General features: G+C 38.6%; 2 protein-coding genes across 2 annotated transcripts; one reads left to right on the forward strand and one right to left on the reverse strand.

The window, feature by feature from the left end:
* On the forward strand, positions 1–7,251 carry LOC124180034 (protein takeout-like). Its single transcript, XM_046565016.1, has 3 exons — positions 1–252; positions 1,884–2,115; positions 5,638–7,251. The coding sequence occupies exons 1-3, from the start codon at positions 189–191 to the stop codon at positions 6,077–6,079; spliced, it is 738 nt and encodes a 245-aa protein (XP_046420972.1). The 5' UTR covers positions 1–188; the 3' UTR covers positions 6,080–7,251.
* Positions 5,917–12,845, reverse strand: LOC124180037. The gene is made up of 3 exons (XM_046565020.1): positions 12,647–12,845; positions 10,166–10,531; positions 5,917–7,553 (listed from the first exon to the last, which is right to left on the reverse strand). The coding sequence occupies exons 1-3, from the start codon at positions 12,702–12,704 to the stop codon at positions 7,246–7,248; spliced, it is 732 nt and encodes a 243-aa protein (XP_046420976.1). The 5' UTR covers positions 12,705–12,845; the 3' UTR covers positions 5,917–7,245.
* Positions 12,846–12,907: the final 62 nt, after the last annotated feature.

Consider the following 12,907-nt stretch of genomic DNA (forward strand, 5'->3'; position numbering starts at 1 on the left):
TCAAGTTTCTCAATTGCGATAAGACCATAATGCTCTAAACTATTGTGACGATCGTTGGTCAGCGCTGATAGTCCCAAAAGTTTGCCCGAAGAGGTTGCGCTGTTTTCTCTTCTAGTTTAAAAAAATTTTTTTAAACTGCTTACTACGTTACACAAGTTTCACCTAATTTTTTCCATCGAACATCGAAGATGATACCTCTGACGATCGCTCTGCTTCTCGCAGTGGTAACGAGAGCTTCCGCTGTTAACCTTCGTAAGTAAACGCACACCTCATACGTTTTGATTAAGGTGTATTTTCGTTTTGTTTTTCACCGTTGAATTCCGTGAGTGGAAAAGTACTGCGACTGTTCTTCGAGTTTGTGAAATGCTTTGGCTAAATTTAGACAGCCGATAGCTGAGAAAACTATAAATTTGAAAGTGTATTGTAACCGTTCAGACCTTGATGAAGTGAACTTTCGGTGCCTTTCTTTACCGAAATAACAACAGCAAATGGTTTTCTGTTGGATTTTTTCCCTCCTAGTATCTTTGCGTCATAATTTTGCAAAATATAGTTGCGGGAATTTGAGGATTCCGCAGTTTTATCCTCAGACTTTGAATTTTTTCAACGAAACCGAGTATTTGATTTCTCTGCATTTCTCGACGCCGTTACATTTTTTGTTCCAAATGTTTAACACTTCTGACTAATATTCCTATATATTCTTATACTAACCACGTAGTTTTCGTTATTCTTTGACGTTGTACAATTGAATTTTTCCGTGTCTCATACTGGCACTCCTTTGCGATGATGCAAAGCAGTAATTTGGAAAACAAAATCAGACCGAGTTTCTCACATAGAATAATTTTTTCTCGAGGTTAGAATTCAACCTAGAATTACGAAAATATACAAAATGACAAGCAAAGTGATTTCGGAAGAAAAATCGAAGCGATTGTTCGACAAAATAGAGATATTGATGGGAAAAGTATATAGAAGACATGGGATGAATTCAACCCAATGTCTATTTGGTTTTTTTTCAAAAATATTAAATTTCATCGCCCTGGCAAAAGACATGGGGAAACTTTACTATGCGGTTATTATTAGCACATCATAACGCGTGGCAACGAAACTTGGACGTGAAACTATTTGCAATGAAGGCTCATTGACGGGCAGTCCTGATGAGAAATTATGCAGACTATTGTCAGCGTTGAGAAAAATATGAAACTTCTTTCAACATAGGGTTTTGAACACTATGGACATGAAGGATTAATGGGTCTATTTAAAAAATATCCAGAAATGTTATTTGCAACAATGATATTAAACACGATTGAAGGAAACATCCCTGCTGTGTGCTAGAAATGAATTTGAGCAAATTCGATGGACAAGTTGAGATATGAACAATTTGAGAACTGGTTCTATAATTAGAAACCACTCGAAGAAAATTTTCGAAATCGCTAACCCCAGAATAGATAAAAACAGATCCGTTTAAAGACAGTACGCCTGATCTTCGTTTACGATTAAATTTATAGATTATAATTATAACATAATGAGAGTTTTTTCCACATTTTTTATAAAATTTGTAGCGGTTTGATCAGCAAGCCAAATGCATTCACAACCGCTTGAACTGGATCAAAGATCAGAGTTTAATAATTTTTAACGTTTTTAAGTATAAAATCTTTTTCTATATTGTTGACATCTTAGCTTGCGTTATTCAAATTTTGCCAGAATCATGTCTCTTACACGGTAACGATGTTATTTCATGCGTGTCACTCATCATTAGCGCTAATAAGTCTGCTGAAGATATTTGCAACGGATTTTTTCTCTTTCCTTAAGCTTTGATCCAGACGGTACGGCCCGTTAATTCTCAACATCCACGACATACCGACAATCTTTCCGCACTTTTGTTTCAGCGGAGTACATTCACGTATGCAAGCGAAGGGATCCCAACGTAGAGAACTGCATATCCCAAAGCGTGGAGTACCTTCGGCCATATCTGGTGAAGGGAGTTCCAGAGCGCAACATACCATCTCTGGAGCCTCTCCTCCTGAAGGAATTGGTCGCTGCTGAAGGAACAGGAATCAGAATCTCGGCGCGGAACGTCCACGCCTATGGAGCCAGCGATTTCACAGTCAAAAGGCTCAAGTAAGCTTCAGTTTGTTTCTCGAATTTTAGAATGATTTCCAGAAATTTCGCCTGTGCTATTAAAATTTTTTGCCTACGAACGACGATACTGCAAACCCAACGCAAACTATCCGATTCGTGATTGTAATATTTTTGTTCGGTCAGTAGTAAATTGTCGCAAATTATAGCCACTCGCCATCGTTCAGAGCACACAACTGCAATGATCGCTGTTTGCATTCATCTTCAAGGTCAGAATAAATTCGCGAAGATTACGGAAACGAATAACAAATGATACACTGATAATTGGACGCGTAATTTAGGGATACTCAGGCTTACAGGGTGCTCACAAAAAATTTTCTAATAACAGTAAATGATGACTATTCTATACTTTTATCGATGGAGCTAACGTGAATCTAGGCATGCATTTTATAGATATTAACAAGAAAACAGATTCTATCATGTTAAATGTAATAAATTATCGTCGCTTGGACAGTTTAGTACCTTACCTCGATAGCTACTATTTTCATGAAACGAAGTCTCGAACAGATTTTCCACAGCGCTGACAGGTTTTCTAATGAAAAATTGTTTCACTTTTGAGAACCTCGAAAAATTTCTTCTGAAACAAATGTTTTTTCATAAAGAGATGGAACAAAAAATGTGTCTGGGGGAACTAGTACAAAATTTACTCAATAACAATGAAATGACCGGTCAAATATGGAAACGAGACGAGAGATGCGTACTTTTGTGACCGATGCAATTAGTGTCGAAATTTCAAAATCCATTTATTTTCAATTTGAAATATTGCCATGGGGAATATTCTGATATGCTAAGGTGTCATCACCGTTGTCTTCAATATTTGACAATAAATACAAGTGTTAATTTACCTTACAATTAATGAGGATAGAAGTACTATTTTGGATGTGTGAATTTATCATTCTGTTTGTTATTTACCTGAAGGTATTCGCAGGTGAGATTGAAACACGCACAACATCGTTGCAAATATACACCAACGATTTACACCCATAGTCAGAAAGGTTCGCGTGCTAAATATGTGGCAGCATGCGAGGGGTAAACATCTCGTTTATATTCTTGTCGCAGTATCACGCGCGTGCCGCGTCCCTGACACAACACTGAAATGCCCAGAAAACAATCGGACATCGCGTATAAGACTTGCAAAAGAGAAATAATGAAAATGATGGTACAAGACAATAGCATATTAGCATCGAGCCGTTAAGCAACGAGACCTCGATCATTGCGGCACGCGTGCCGTTCAAACTTACGGTTTTAATTTTAAATAAATTTATTTGTTCGTTTTTATTCCGTTTAAATTCGTTATGTTCTGTTCCAAATTCCAAGCACTGAACTGTCGAAATGATATCCGCATGGAATATTTACCTCTAACGGAGGTATTATGAAAAATGTTTGAAACTATCGCGTGTACATTTCGTAATAAATGTAGATTAGGCACTCATGAACGACCAAGTACGTGAATACCGGGCGAAATTTGTCATCAATGAAACTGCCGAATTGTTGCGGGGTTATATAATTTGGAGACCGCCTTTATGGCGAGAGAGAATAGCGACCATTCGCCGCCTGGTGGTTGTTTCTGGTACTTCCACTTATGTGCATGAATATTCACAGGCATCCAATGGATATCCATCATCGGTTTTGATACGATCGTAAATATTGTGGACTTCTCTAGATGTCTGTTAGAGATCCGCTACAGCATGGATCTTTCGTAGAGCTGTGGATCTTGTATGGATCCTCTAATAGATCAAGTGTTCCGTGTGGGTACCATTTCGACATTAACAAAAAAGAACGATAACACGATCTGTCTAAACTCTAAAGTCATTGAGAGCAGAATTTTCTTCATTCGAATTTTCATCTTTAATTGCAAATAGAAACAACAGATTTTCAATTCTGTTGATTTCAACTTAAAGAGCCGTTTTTCTGACACAATTTCCTCTGTGTCGACTTAATACCATAAAATCATAGTCTAACATCTTACCTAAAGTTTTTGTTGCCCTGCTCTTCGCGTAATCAGCTCTGTACTATCAGCTGATTGCTCATTGCAACGCCATGTCGCTCCTGCCTGTAACGTAGTTTGGATTCAATGCGTATTGATATAAACGTTCCTCGAATGGTCACGATTCAATTTGCAATTTTGTCTCCGCGTGTAACGTAAGTGGCAACTACTATTCAATAAATCACTTTACTGACTGTCATTCAATCCCAAACGCACGCCATACATGGCGGTAAAAATTCGCTGCATATATATTTGTAGAATTTTGTGCAAAAGGTTGTACAGAACTTTCTACAGAGTTTGCTTACCTGTTGAAAATTCTTTACGCTGTTCCAGCTCTTTTTCTAAAATGGATTTTACTTTTCTATGGCTTATAAAACCCGTTTTCCTGAGAATTTCATGAATAAATGTGCTATTAGTTGGGTTAAAATTTTGATTGTCTGAAATCCACAATTAATCGGACAGATGCCCGAGTTATACATTAAAATGGGAGAAATGTAGGATAAGAATTAAAAAAACACTTCCACTTACTTGATCCACACAACTAATTGGCAATTACATTCTACATATATGGTCCAAGATAAGGTTCGTTTAGTTCGAATCAGCAGAATTCAACCAACTAATCTTAACGGGCAAGTTCCTGGTTTTATTTAGTTTAATATTTTGCTTGATCAAATTAATAAATAAACAAATATAACGGTTTGTTATATAATAATTAGACTTCGTCATCAAAAAAATATTCAAGTAGTTGCAAAGAAAAGCAAATGATGCAAAATACCATTCAGCATTTAGCATTCAGTTGGCTTATTGAATGATACATTTCATCAAATGAAACATCGACTGCAGGGATTCGAATAAAATTGTTAGGTGCAAGTGATCTTTATTTAAACCAATATCATTTGGTCGAACTACGCAAATGATATACCATGTCGCAGGATATCGAAGGTCAACAGGGCGAACTAGACCGTCTGATAAAAAAAAACCGTACAAATTTTTCCAAAATGCTATTCGCGCCAATGATAATGAAAATGAATGAAATCTAAAATGTCAATAATTAGATAAATGGTATGGTAATTGGAATGTTCAAAATGATCAACCTCTTGTGTTTTTGGTTCGATTCTATAAATAATTTGAGCTCATTTCGCTCACTGCTCAAAAATCACCTGAAAACCATTCAAATCTTAGATTACAGTATAATTGTAACGCGCAAATCTAATTCTTAACGATTTTGTTGCTGGAGTTGATTACTTATGTGAAATTATTTCAAGTGATCTCTTAGACATTAGAATCGGAGCAACAACATCGGTTTAACGATATCCATCGTCTTAACTATAGAAACATTTTTCAAATCAAATGTGCTCGGATTCATTTTTAATATATAAAAAAGGGGCGTTGTTTCCCTTTCGGTTTAATATCATTCGCCCTTGAACATTTGTATTCGGGTGTCGAAGAAAACGGACCAAAGTATCGGTCTTAAAAATTAAATCCGTATACTGTTCTCAAGGACAATTTTCTTGCAGAATCGACCTCGACAAGTTGAGGTTTGAGGTGGACATCAATCTACCGCACTTGTACATAGACGGCATGTACGAAATCGCAGGAAGAGTGTTGCTGCTTCCGATATCGGGAACGGGGCCAATGCAAGGTAACTTCACCCAGTGTACCGGAGCAGTGCGTATGCAGGGAGCGTTGCGGAAGGACAAAGCTGGCGAGGATCACCTGTACTATTCAGATTTCCGTATGAAGATCTCGATCGGCAAGGGGAACCTCCGACTGGAGAACCTTTTTGGAGGAGAGCGAACCCTTGGCGACGTTGTGAACGCGGCGATAAACAACAACTTCGACGCCTTCATCAGGGAACTGAAGCCTCTGATAGAGAAGGCTTTGTCGGAGTCGTTCCTGGAAATTTCGAACAGAATCGTCGAGCCTTTTACGTACAAACAATTGTTCCCGGACAATTAAAGATCGACGTGATAGAACGTTGAAGTAGGAAATTTTTAAGATATCGATAACGATCACCGTTTCTTTTTTTTTTTATAAAGCGCGCGGCTTAAATGACGTGGAGAATTTTTGAAATCCTCATCTATTACATGCACTTGACATGCAGGCTCGTTTGAACGAGCATCAATCCTCGAAAATTAGTTTATAAGATATCGATGAACTGACGATATTCACTAAAATATATATAATTAATATATAAATAGATTATGGTTCTAGGTACAGGTAAATTTTATACTTAAAGAGCATGTAATATCTGTCATTATACATACCTGTAAGATATTGACAGATATATGTGAAATAAATTTTTCCCATTACCATTTACCGAGTCAAACGATTACGTGAACTTTGTAGTTCACGATCGACTTACCACAATCTTTTTGCGACAAGAAAAAGATGATGAAATAATTGCATCGCCGCCGGGTGATGTGCGTATAATATTAAAAAAAAATAACAAGCATGCTCTTCGAAGGTGTTAAATGGCAGTGCACACGCAGCGGAATAACAAACCGATGCATAGATATAAGACAATTAATAATCTGAGGAGACCCGCCGAACACGAATGATCAACGGGTGATTATGCGTAATAATCTTGAACCGAAGGAATAGAGAGGAAATAAAAACAAAAACCTGTGGAGCGAGGATAACAGGTTTGGTTGTATAATAATAGTTACCGGATAGTAAACGCGGGTGGTAAGTTAAACGATTAATTTTTTTTCGAATCCGTTTTTTCTTCTCCATTTTATTTGTTGGGCCATAGCTCGGCGCATGTTTCTTACAAATCAACAAGTCCAGTACGTCGTTATACCTCTATCTCTAATTTAAATCTACAATGGCATTAAACGGCGCGAATCTTACGCGTAAGGAGGAACGAGTTTTACGCTACCTAAATAATAATTTGAGTAACGCACTCGCGAGGCGTAGCTTTCTCATGTAACCAACGAGTTTGTCATCCCATGTTAATCATTCTATAATAAAACGCGTTGAAGACCTGCCGTCCGAATAAACGAATACCCAAGAAAGTGCAGGTTATCGATAGTTATTGTACAAGCTGCCCACCCATCAATGAGCAATATTCGCTGAACCCTTGCGAGTAAACATTTTTCGACGCCCTCCGATCAACTCTTCTCCTACATTCGGTCGGGGAAAAGCTCGTCGTAGCTGAAGTGTTTGCAAATTCTGTTTGACAGCTCAAGCACGCGCTCGGTGATTACTTGCTCGAGGTTCGGCTTGATCAAGGGGATTATCTCCTTTCGGTTGTCCTGCAGGGCCGCGTTTATTCCTTCAGCCAAGGCTCCGTCTGGTCCCGGACGAGGCGTGAATTTCGACGTGTAGTCCTTGATAAGCAGGCTCGTCGTCATGGTAGGGAAGTAGAGGAACTTTGCCCCCTTATGGTCGACCAGTCGGAACTTCATGCCCACCTTGGCCTCGACGTCGTCTGCGGTAAACCAATCATGTCACATTTATGCTAAGGCTAATACTAAATTTATGCAAAGGGACTAGTTTGTTTCTTTTTATTGTTGCCGATAAATTCACGAGAGAATAGACCGATTTTTGTGGCAGTCGCATCAATGTCTTGTCTGATCAGTCCGCTGCCTCAAATGCAGGTCCATCAAATTTTTTATACCTCAGATTCTTAACGCAATATAGCCTTGACACCCCTGCGAATTGGAGTGATTAGTGTCCGGCCGAAGCTGACTTTGACTACTTGACGAGCAGGCGACAAACTTGGTGGAAATTAGATAAATCTGTTGGTGGAATCGCATGATTTGTCTTATGCTCATTTGGGTATTCAGCTTCCCGAAACTGTCGCGATATACGTCATGCAACGTTGGTTGTTTTAGATGATAAAGTGATGAAAATGTGATAAATACCGCAACGAGACGATGTTGACTAAATTCAATCGCACGCGTGTTAGATTCGGCTAGTTCCATATATTCGAGATGGTCACCGGGTAGAAGAAAAAGAAGAAAAATTGAAAGTGGCGGTGATCGATACATGATCGATCATATCTCCAGCAATATACGTGAGTTGAAAAAAGTCATCAGATAATAACTATAGGTACAGAGTTTCACAATGCAGTCCGACAAGGTTGCGTTCAGATCCTGCGATCATTATCGAACGCATATTAAATTACCGTGACAGTTGACCCGAATTATTATACGATAATTTAATGTTATTCCTCTCGTTTTGCCACCGGTATGATTTATCGGCTACTTGTCAAGCTTCGGTTGACAGGACCTTTTTCCAAGGTCACAGCCAGAGTCTCAATCAGGATCCGTGAAGGTGGATATCGTTTTAGAGAAAATCACAATAGTGGATGCCACCGTTGTACGAAATGCGTATTTTGAAAGAAAACGTTCGAACATCTCTGGTCATTCCCGTGTCAATTTTCAAAGATTTTCGAACCTTACGCGACATATTTAAAGCTCCCTCGCATAAAATGGCAATAAAATGGCGGCGAACCGAATGTTTCAAAGAGTACTCCTGTACCGTTTGCTCTTTTCTGTATGTTAGGAACGAAACGTTTCCACTACGAGATAGATGTTTGAATATTGACGGTCAACGTGTGAATTTGAGCGGCCGAAAGGCTACGCAAGAAACGGTTGCCTGCGGTCAATTGATAATAGTGTGTTTTGGTGCCGGAGCTGCTTGACATTCAGCATAATGTTTATTGCGTCAATCTTAGGCGCGGCTGATGAAATTATCCGTTTCAATAAAAAAAATATGTACATGTATGTATATAATATGCATATTTATACGGGTGGTGTTTCTGGTCTGACACACTTTTTGGCTTCATACCTGCAGCGACTGACTTCTTTGCAATTTTAGAACGTTTTAACATATATCGAAATATATTCTGCGCAATATTTTCAGATTTTTACACTCGCCCGATTCACCGCTACTTTCGCATATTTTCACAAGATACGACAAGACAGCGTACGATTGATGTTTAGTTTTTGTAAACAAAAAATATCCAGGATATTTATCGAAGCGTCGACAATGCGGCGATCAACTTCAATGGAAGTGCTAAATACGTTGCAAAAGAACTGCGAGTAATGGGATCGAAATAATTTTTTTGTTGCTTAATATTTGAGATTTGCAGACTGACTTCACTGTGCGTTCACAATTCACAATTAAACGACTAATATATTCAACGTTGTTACTATCGTTTCGGTTATTCGAATACTATTTGACGTTTTTAATTCTGTTTTCGTCCTGTGCCACGTGAAACTCGTTGGATATTACAGAGATAATTTTTCCGTGCAACAACACGCACCGGAATGAACTCTTGCTTACGTATTGGGGAATTGATCGAGCATTCTAGGATACTATATGATAACATTGGATTGCACATAACTCGATACATTAGAACCAATAATTGGTTAATGATATGACTAGTAGGGCGTAGTGGGAATTTCTTTGGAACGGTCAAAAAAATTGTTAGTGTTAATAACGAAGATAACAAACAATCAGAGCAGAAGTATGAGGTCGTGTCCAAGCGAGCGAAAGACTGACGTTACAAATTGAGAATAACCAAGTTTTAGCTTATATGTCTTGCGATTTGTACTCGCGTGTAATCCTACTACCTCATTTTGTACTTCAATTGAAGATCTGAGAATTTTCCAGGGAAGAATGAATTATTTGTTAGATTCCCTTTTAATTTCACTCGACGGCAGAAAAGAAAGAAAATTGAACAATCATCCTCAAAGGCGTTTTGAAAAATTTCCCAAAACGAAGACGATGAATTTGAAAAAGTGTCTCACGTTTCAGGGAATACTTTTCTGGCATCCAGATGCGTATTGTCTATGTTACAGCGATCACGCGTCACGCGGTTGAAAGTTAGAAGGTGCAACGATTTCCCGATCGAGACGAAACGCGGATTAATTGCACAACTGCAAATGTCGAACCCGAGGCTCCAAGGCCTTCGTGCATCGAGATCTCGATTTCGTACGCAGAGGAATCTCCGCGTATAATTTCGTAATGCTGTCACAATCCCGAAACGGATTCGGACAAGAGCTGAGGATAAATATTGAAGGAAGACTATACCGGTAACGATTATCATCGGTCCTATCCCGTTGATGGGCACGTTGACGATCTTCGTCGTCACGTTGTACTCAGCTTCCAGCCTGACCTGGGGGAACGTGAGCTGCATGTCGATTGTCTGATTTTCCAAATCGACGTGGAGGAACTTGCATATGAAATTGGATAAGTGGAAGAGCTTGACGTTCGTCGCAATCGCTCTCAAGCTGCTGTGGTCCGAAAGTATGATCTTGTCGAGAGTCATGGGTTCAAGAGATGGGACATCCAGTTCAGGAATTCCCACTTCCAGCTTGTTGGTCATCGAGCTCACGCTCGCCAGAACGCATTTGTCCAGGTCAGGGTCTTTCCGCCCACAAACTCGTATGTAGGATGCTGTAAAAAGAAACATTCGTTAGGTTACCTTAACTGGATCAAGCACAGCTTCTGATTCGATTATCAAGCTGTAAAACGATTTTCATGCCAACCAATTTGCGCGTGGAGTGTGTAATTAAATCTGCAATAACGATCTCAGTCGGACACTCGATATTGATGTGCAAAAAAAAAAAAAAATTGCTCGGCAAAAGTTTCGTAAACGCGGTGAAATAAAGTTCAGATATTCTCGAATTCTAGTTATGTGTCACTCTGAGAACCAAATTCTGCAACCAATTCTGTCTTCTCTTATGCACCGTTGAATTACAGTTATTTTTTGAATCCTGCAAACCAAAGTCTTGCATAATTAATTGCTTATTCGCCACAAAATGTGCATTCATGTTTCGTAAAACGTCTAATTAGCAGAAGATCCGTGAAAAAATGAGTTTATTTGTGAATGTCTTCGCATTTAACAACATTTTGGCTTTCTTGAATCGCCTTCAAATATGCGATTCCGAAAATAAATATTATTTCAAAGGTAATCCACATGCTCAAATTAGAACATTTCTTTTTCGTAACAGATTTTCATAATTCCGTCTATCAATTAGGTTTGAAATGAAATTACTTCTTTCTTCTTGAATAAGAATTTAATATTCGATTCTCATCTATGATACGAATGGAAGCTACGTCGCTACTGTATCGCAAGCTGATCGAAACAGTGATCGGAAATTCATGAACAATAATTAAAATTTTGCGTATGAAAAAAATAAACCAATGTTTAATGTCCAAAAGCGATCATCTCTCAGAGAGATTTTTGTGTTCCAAATGCGGTGCAAAGATAGAATTAATTACAATTCTCTCCCACTAACCGGAACTTTTATCGTTACCAAAATTCGCGCGGTACAGATATAAATGAAAGCTTCGATAATTTGCAACGAGTTAAGAAAGCACGTGGCTGCAAAATCCTGATCAACAAATAAAGCTCAAGCTGGCATAGCGCAAAAACGTGGTCATACTGCCGAGGCTAAGCCTTGACGCATTTAAGCATTACAGAATGCGGAGTGCACCTGAAGGCACACAAGATGAGACTGATTGCAAAATTTATAGTGGAAAGAAGAATTCCAAAGGAGCCTTGAGAACGTCTCAACATAATATGCACTTTGAATATTAATCAATGACATTCGCTGACTAGCATCTCCCGGTTTCCCGTTTGTACGAGTATATTATAATATATATTATGCCACGAGAAAAGTCACTGCACGCACACGAGTGACGGTAACTTTCCACGGAATTTATCGTAGTAAGTTTGACTATATATTTTTTACAGACGAGTTAGCTATTTTTTATATTGAATTTAGTGATTTTTACGTGCACGAAAGGGCATCGATACTATTCGCATAGTTGATCCACCGCGTTGGATAATTATTACAAATTGTGATCGAAATTTTCAGCTCAAATAGAATTAGTTTATGGGGGTATGTATCGAGGATGAACGGCTGAAACATTGTGTGAATTTTGAAAATTTATGTCTCGATATTCAACCGTTCAATTCGATTGAGTTTAGTCTTTTTCAAAAGTATACGTAAATCGGGCTTCGCTCGAATATTTGCGGTGATTAGAATCAATTAATGGGATGCATTATTATTGACATTTCCGTCACCCTTTTTACTTGGTGACACGTTTTGAGGTACCCGCGATATCTCAAAAACAGTTTAAAGAGGTTTAATTTAATTTTGGCGAAAGTATTCTTGGTATAGTTTATCGTCTTTGCTGCAACTCGACAATTTTTTATAACAAAATGGCAACGGTTTAAAATTTTAATTCGATTTCTTACCCAAAATTTACCGGATTTTTCTATTAAATTATTAAAAAAAGATAAGATCGTGGTGAAGAGGTAAAACTGTCCGATAATATTGTTTTTGATATATGGTTAACAGCGCAAAATATGCCTCGGAGTGAAATGATTGACGTTATTGTCAATAAAAATGCTTCAAACCAATTGATTCCAATGAACAGTAAAAGACTCGCACTGGTTGTCAAAACATGATATCTCAAAATTCGTGTACCCCCTTAAATATGAGATACTTTTCTCACTGCCAGTGCACGATGAATCGCAAATCACAGATCTGCTCTACTTACGGACTGTTGCGAGTGCAGATGTCGCGAAAAGGGCGAAGAGGACGAAGCGGAGCATCATCTTGCTTGCAGACACTGCACGACAGGGTGGAAAATCCAAACGATGCGTGAGAGTCGGCTCGGGTGGTGATATTGAAATAGTAAAATAAAGGTTTGAGCCGGGTTCTGCAATCCGTTGCAGCGGAACACTGGACTGACGGCTGCCAATTGGGGATGGCTCATTTATACATTCTAGACCCGAGCCGGCCTTAGGATTATTCCCGT

The sequence above is a fragment of the Neodiprion fabricii genome, chromosome 4 (assembly GCF_021155785.1).
Source record: "Neodiprion fabricii isolate iyNeoFabr1 chromosome 4, iyNeoFabr1.1, whole genome shotgun sequence".
In the NCBI taxonomy this organism is placed as follows: Eukaryota; Metazoa; Arthropoda; class Insecta; order Hymenoptera; family Diprionidae; genus Neodiprion; species Neodiprion fabricii.

Bases quoted from the DNA above. Each gene is read 5' to 3' on its own strand.
- LOC124180034 (XM_046565016.1), top strand. From the start codon at position 189: ATGATACCTCTGACGATCGCTCTGCTTCTCGCAGTGGTAACGAGAGCT. The intron at 253-1,883 runs GTAAGTAAACGC...CTTTTGTTTCAG, and splicing joins AGCTTCCGCTGTTAACCTTC to CGGAGTACATTCACGTATGC. The intron at 2,116-5,637 runs GTAAGCTTCAGT...ATTTTCTTGCAG, and splicing joins TTCACAGTCAAAAGGCTCAA to AATCGACCTCGACAAGTTGA.
- LOC124180037 (XM_046565020.1), bottom strand. From the start codon at position 12,704: ATGATGCTCCGCTTCGTCCTCTTCGCCCTTTTCGCGACATCTGCACTC. The intron at 10,532-12,646 runs GTAAGTAGAGCA...TTCTTTTTACAG, and splicing joins ATCTGCACTCGCAACAGTCC to CATCCTACATACGAGTTTGT. The intron at 7,554-10,165 runs GTATAGTCTTCC...GGTTTACCGCAG, and splicing joins ACCGATGATAATCGTTACCG to ACGACGTCGAGGCCAAGGTG.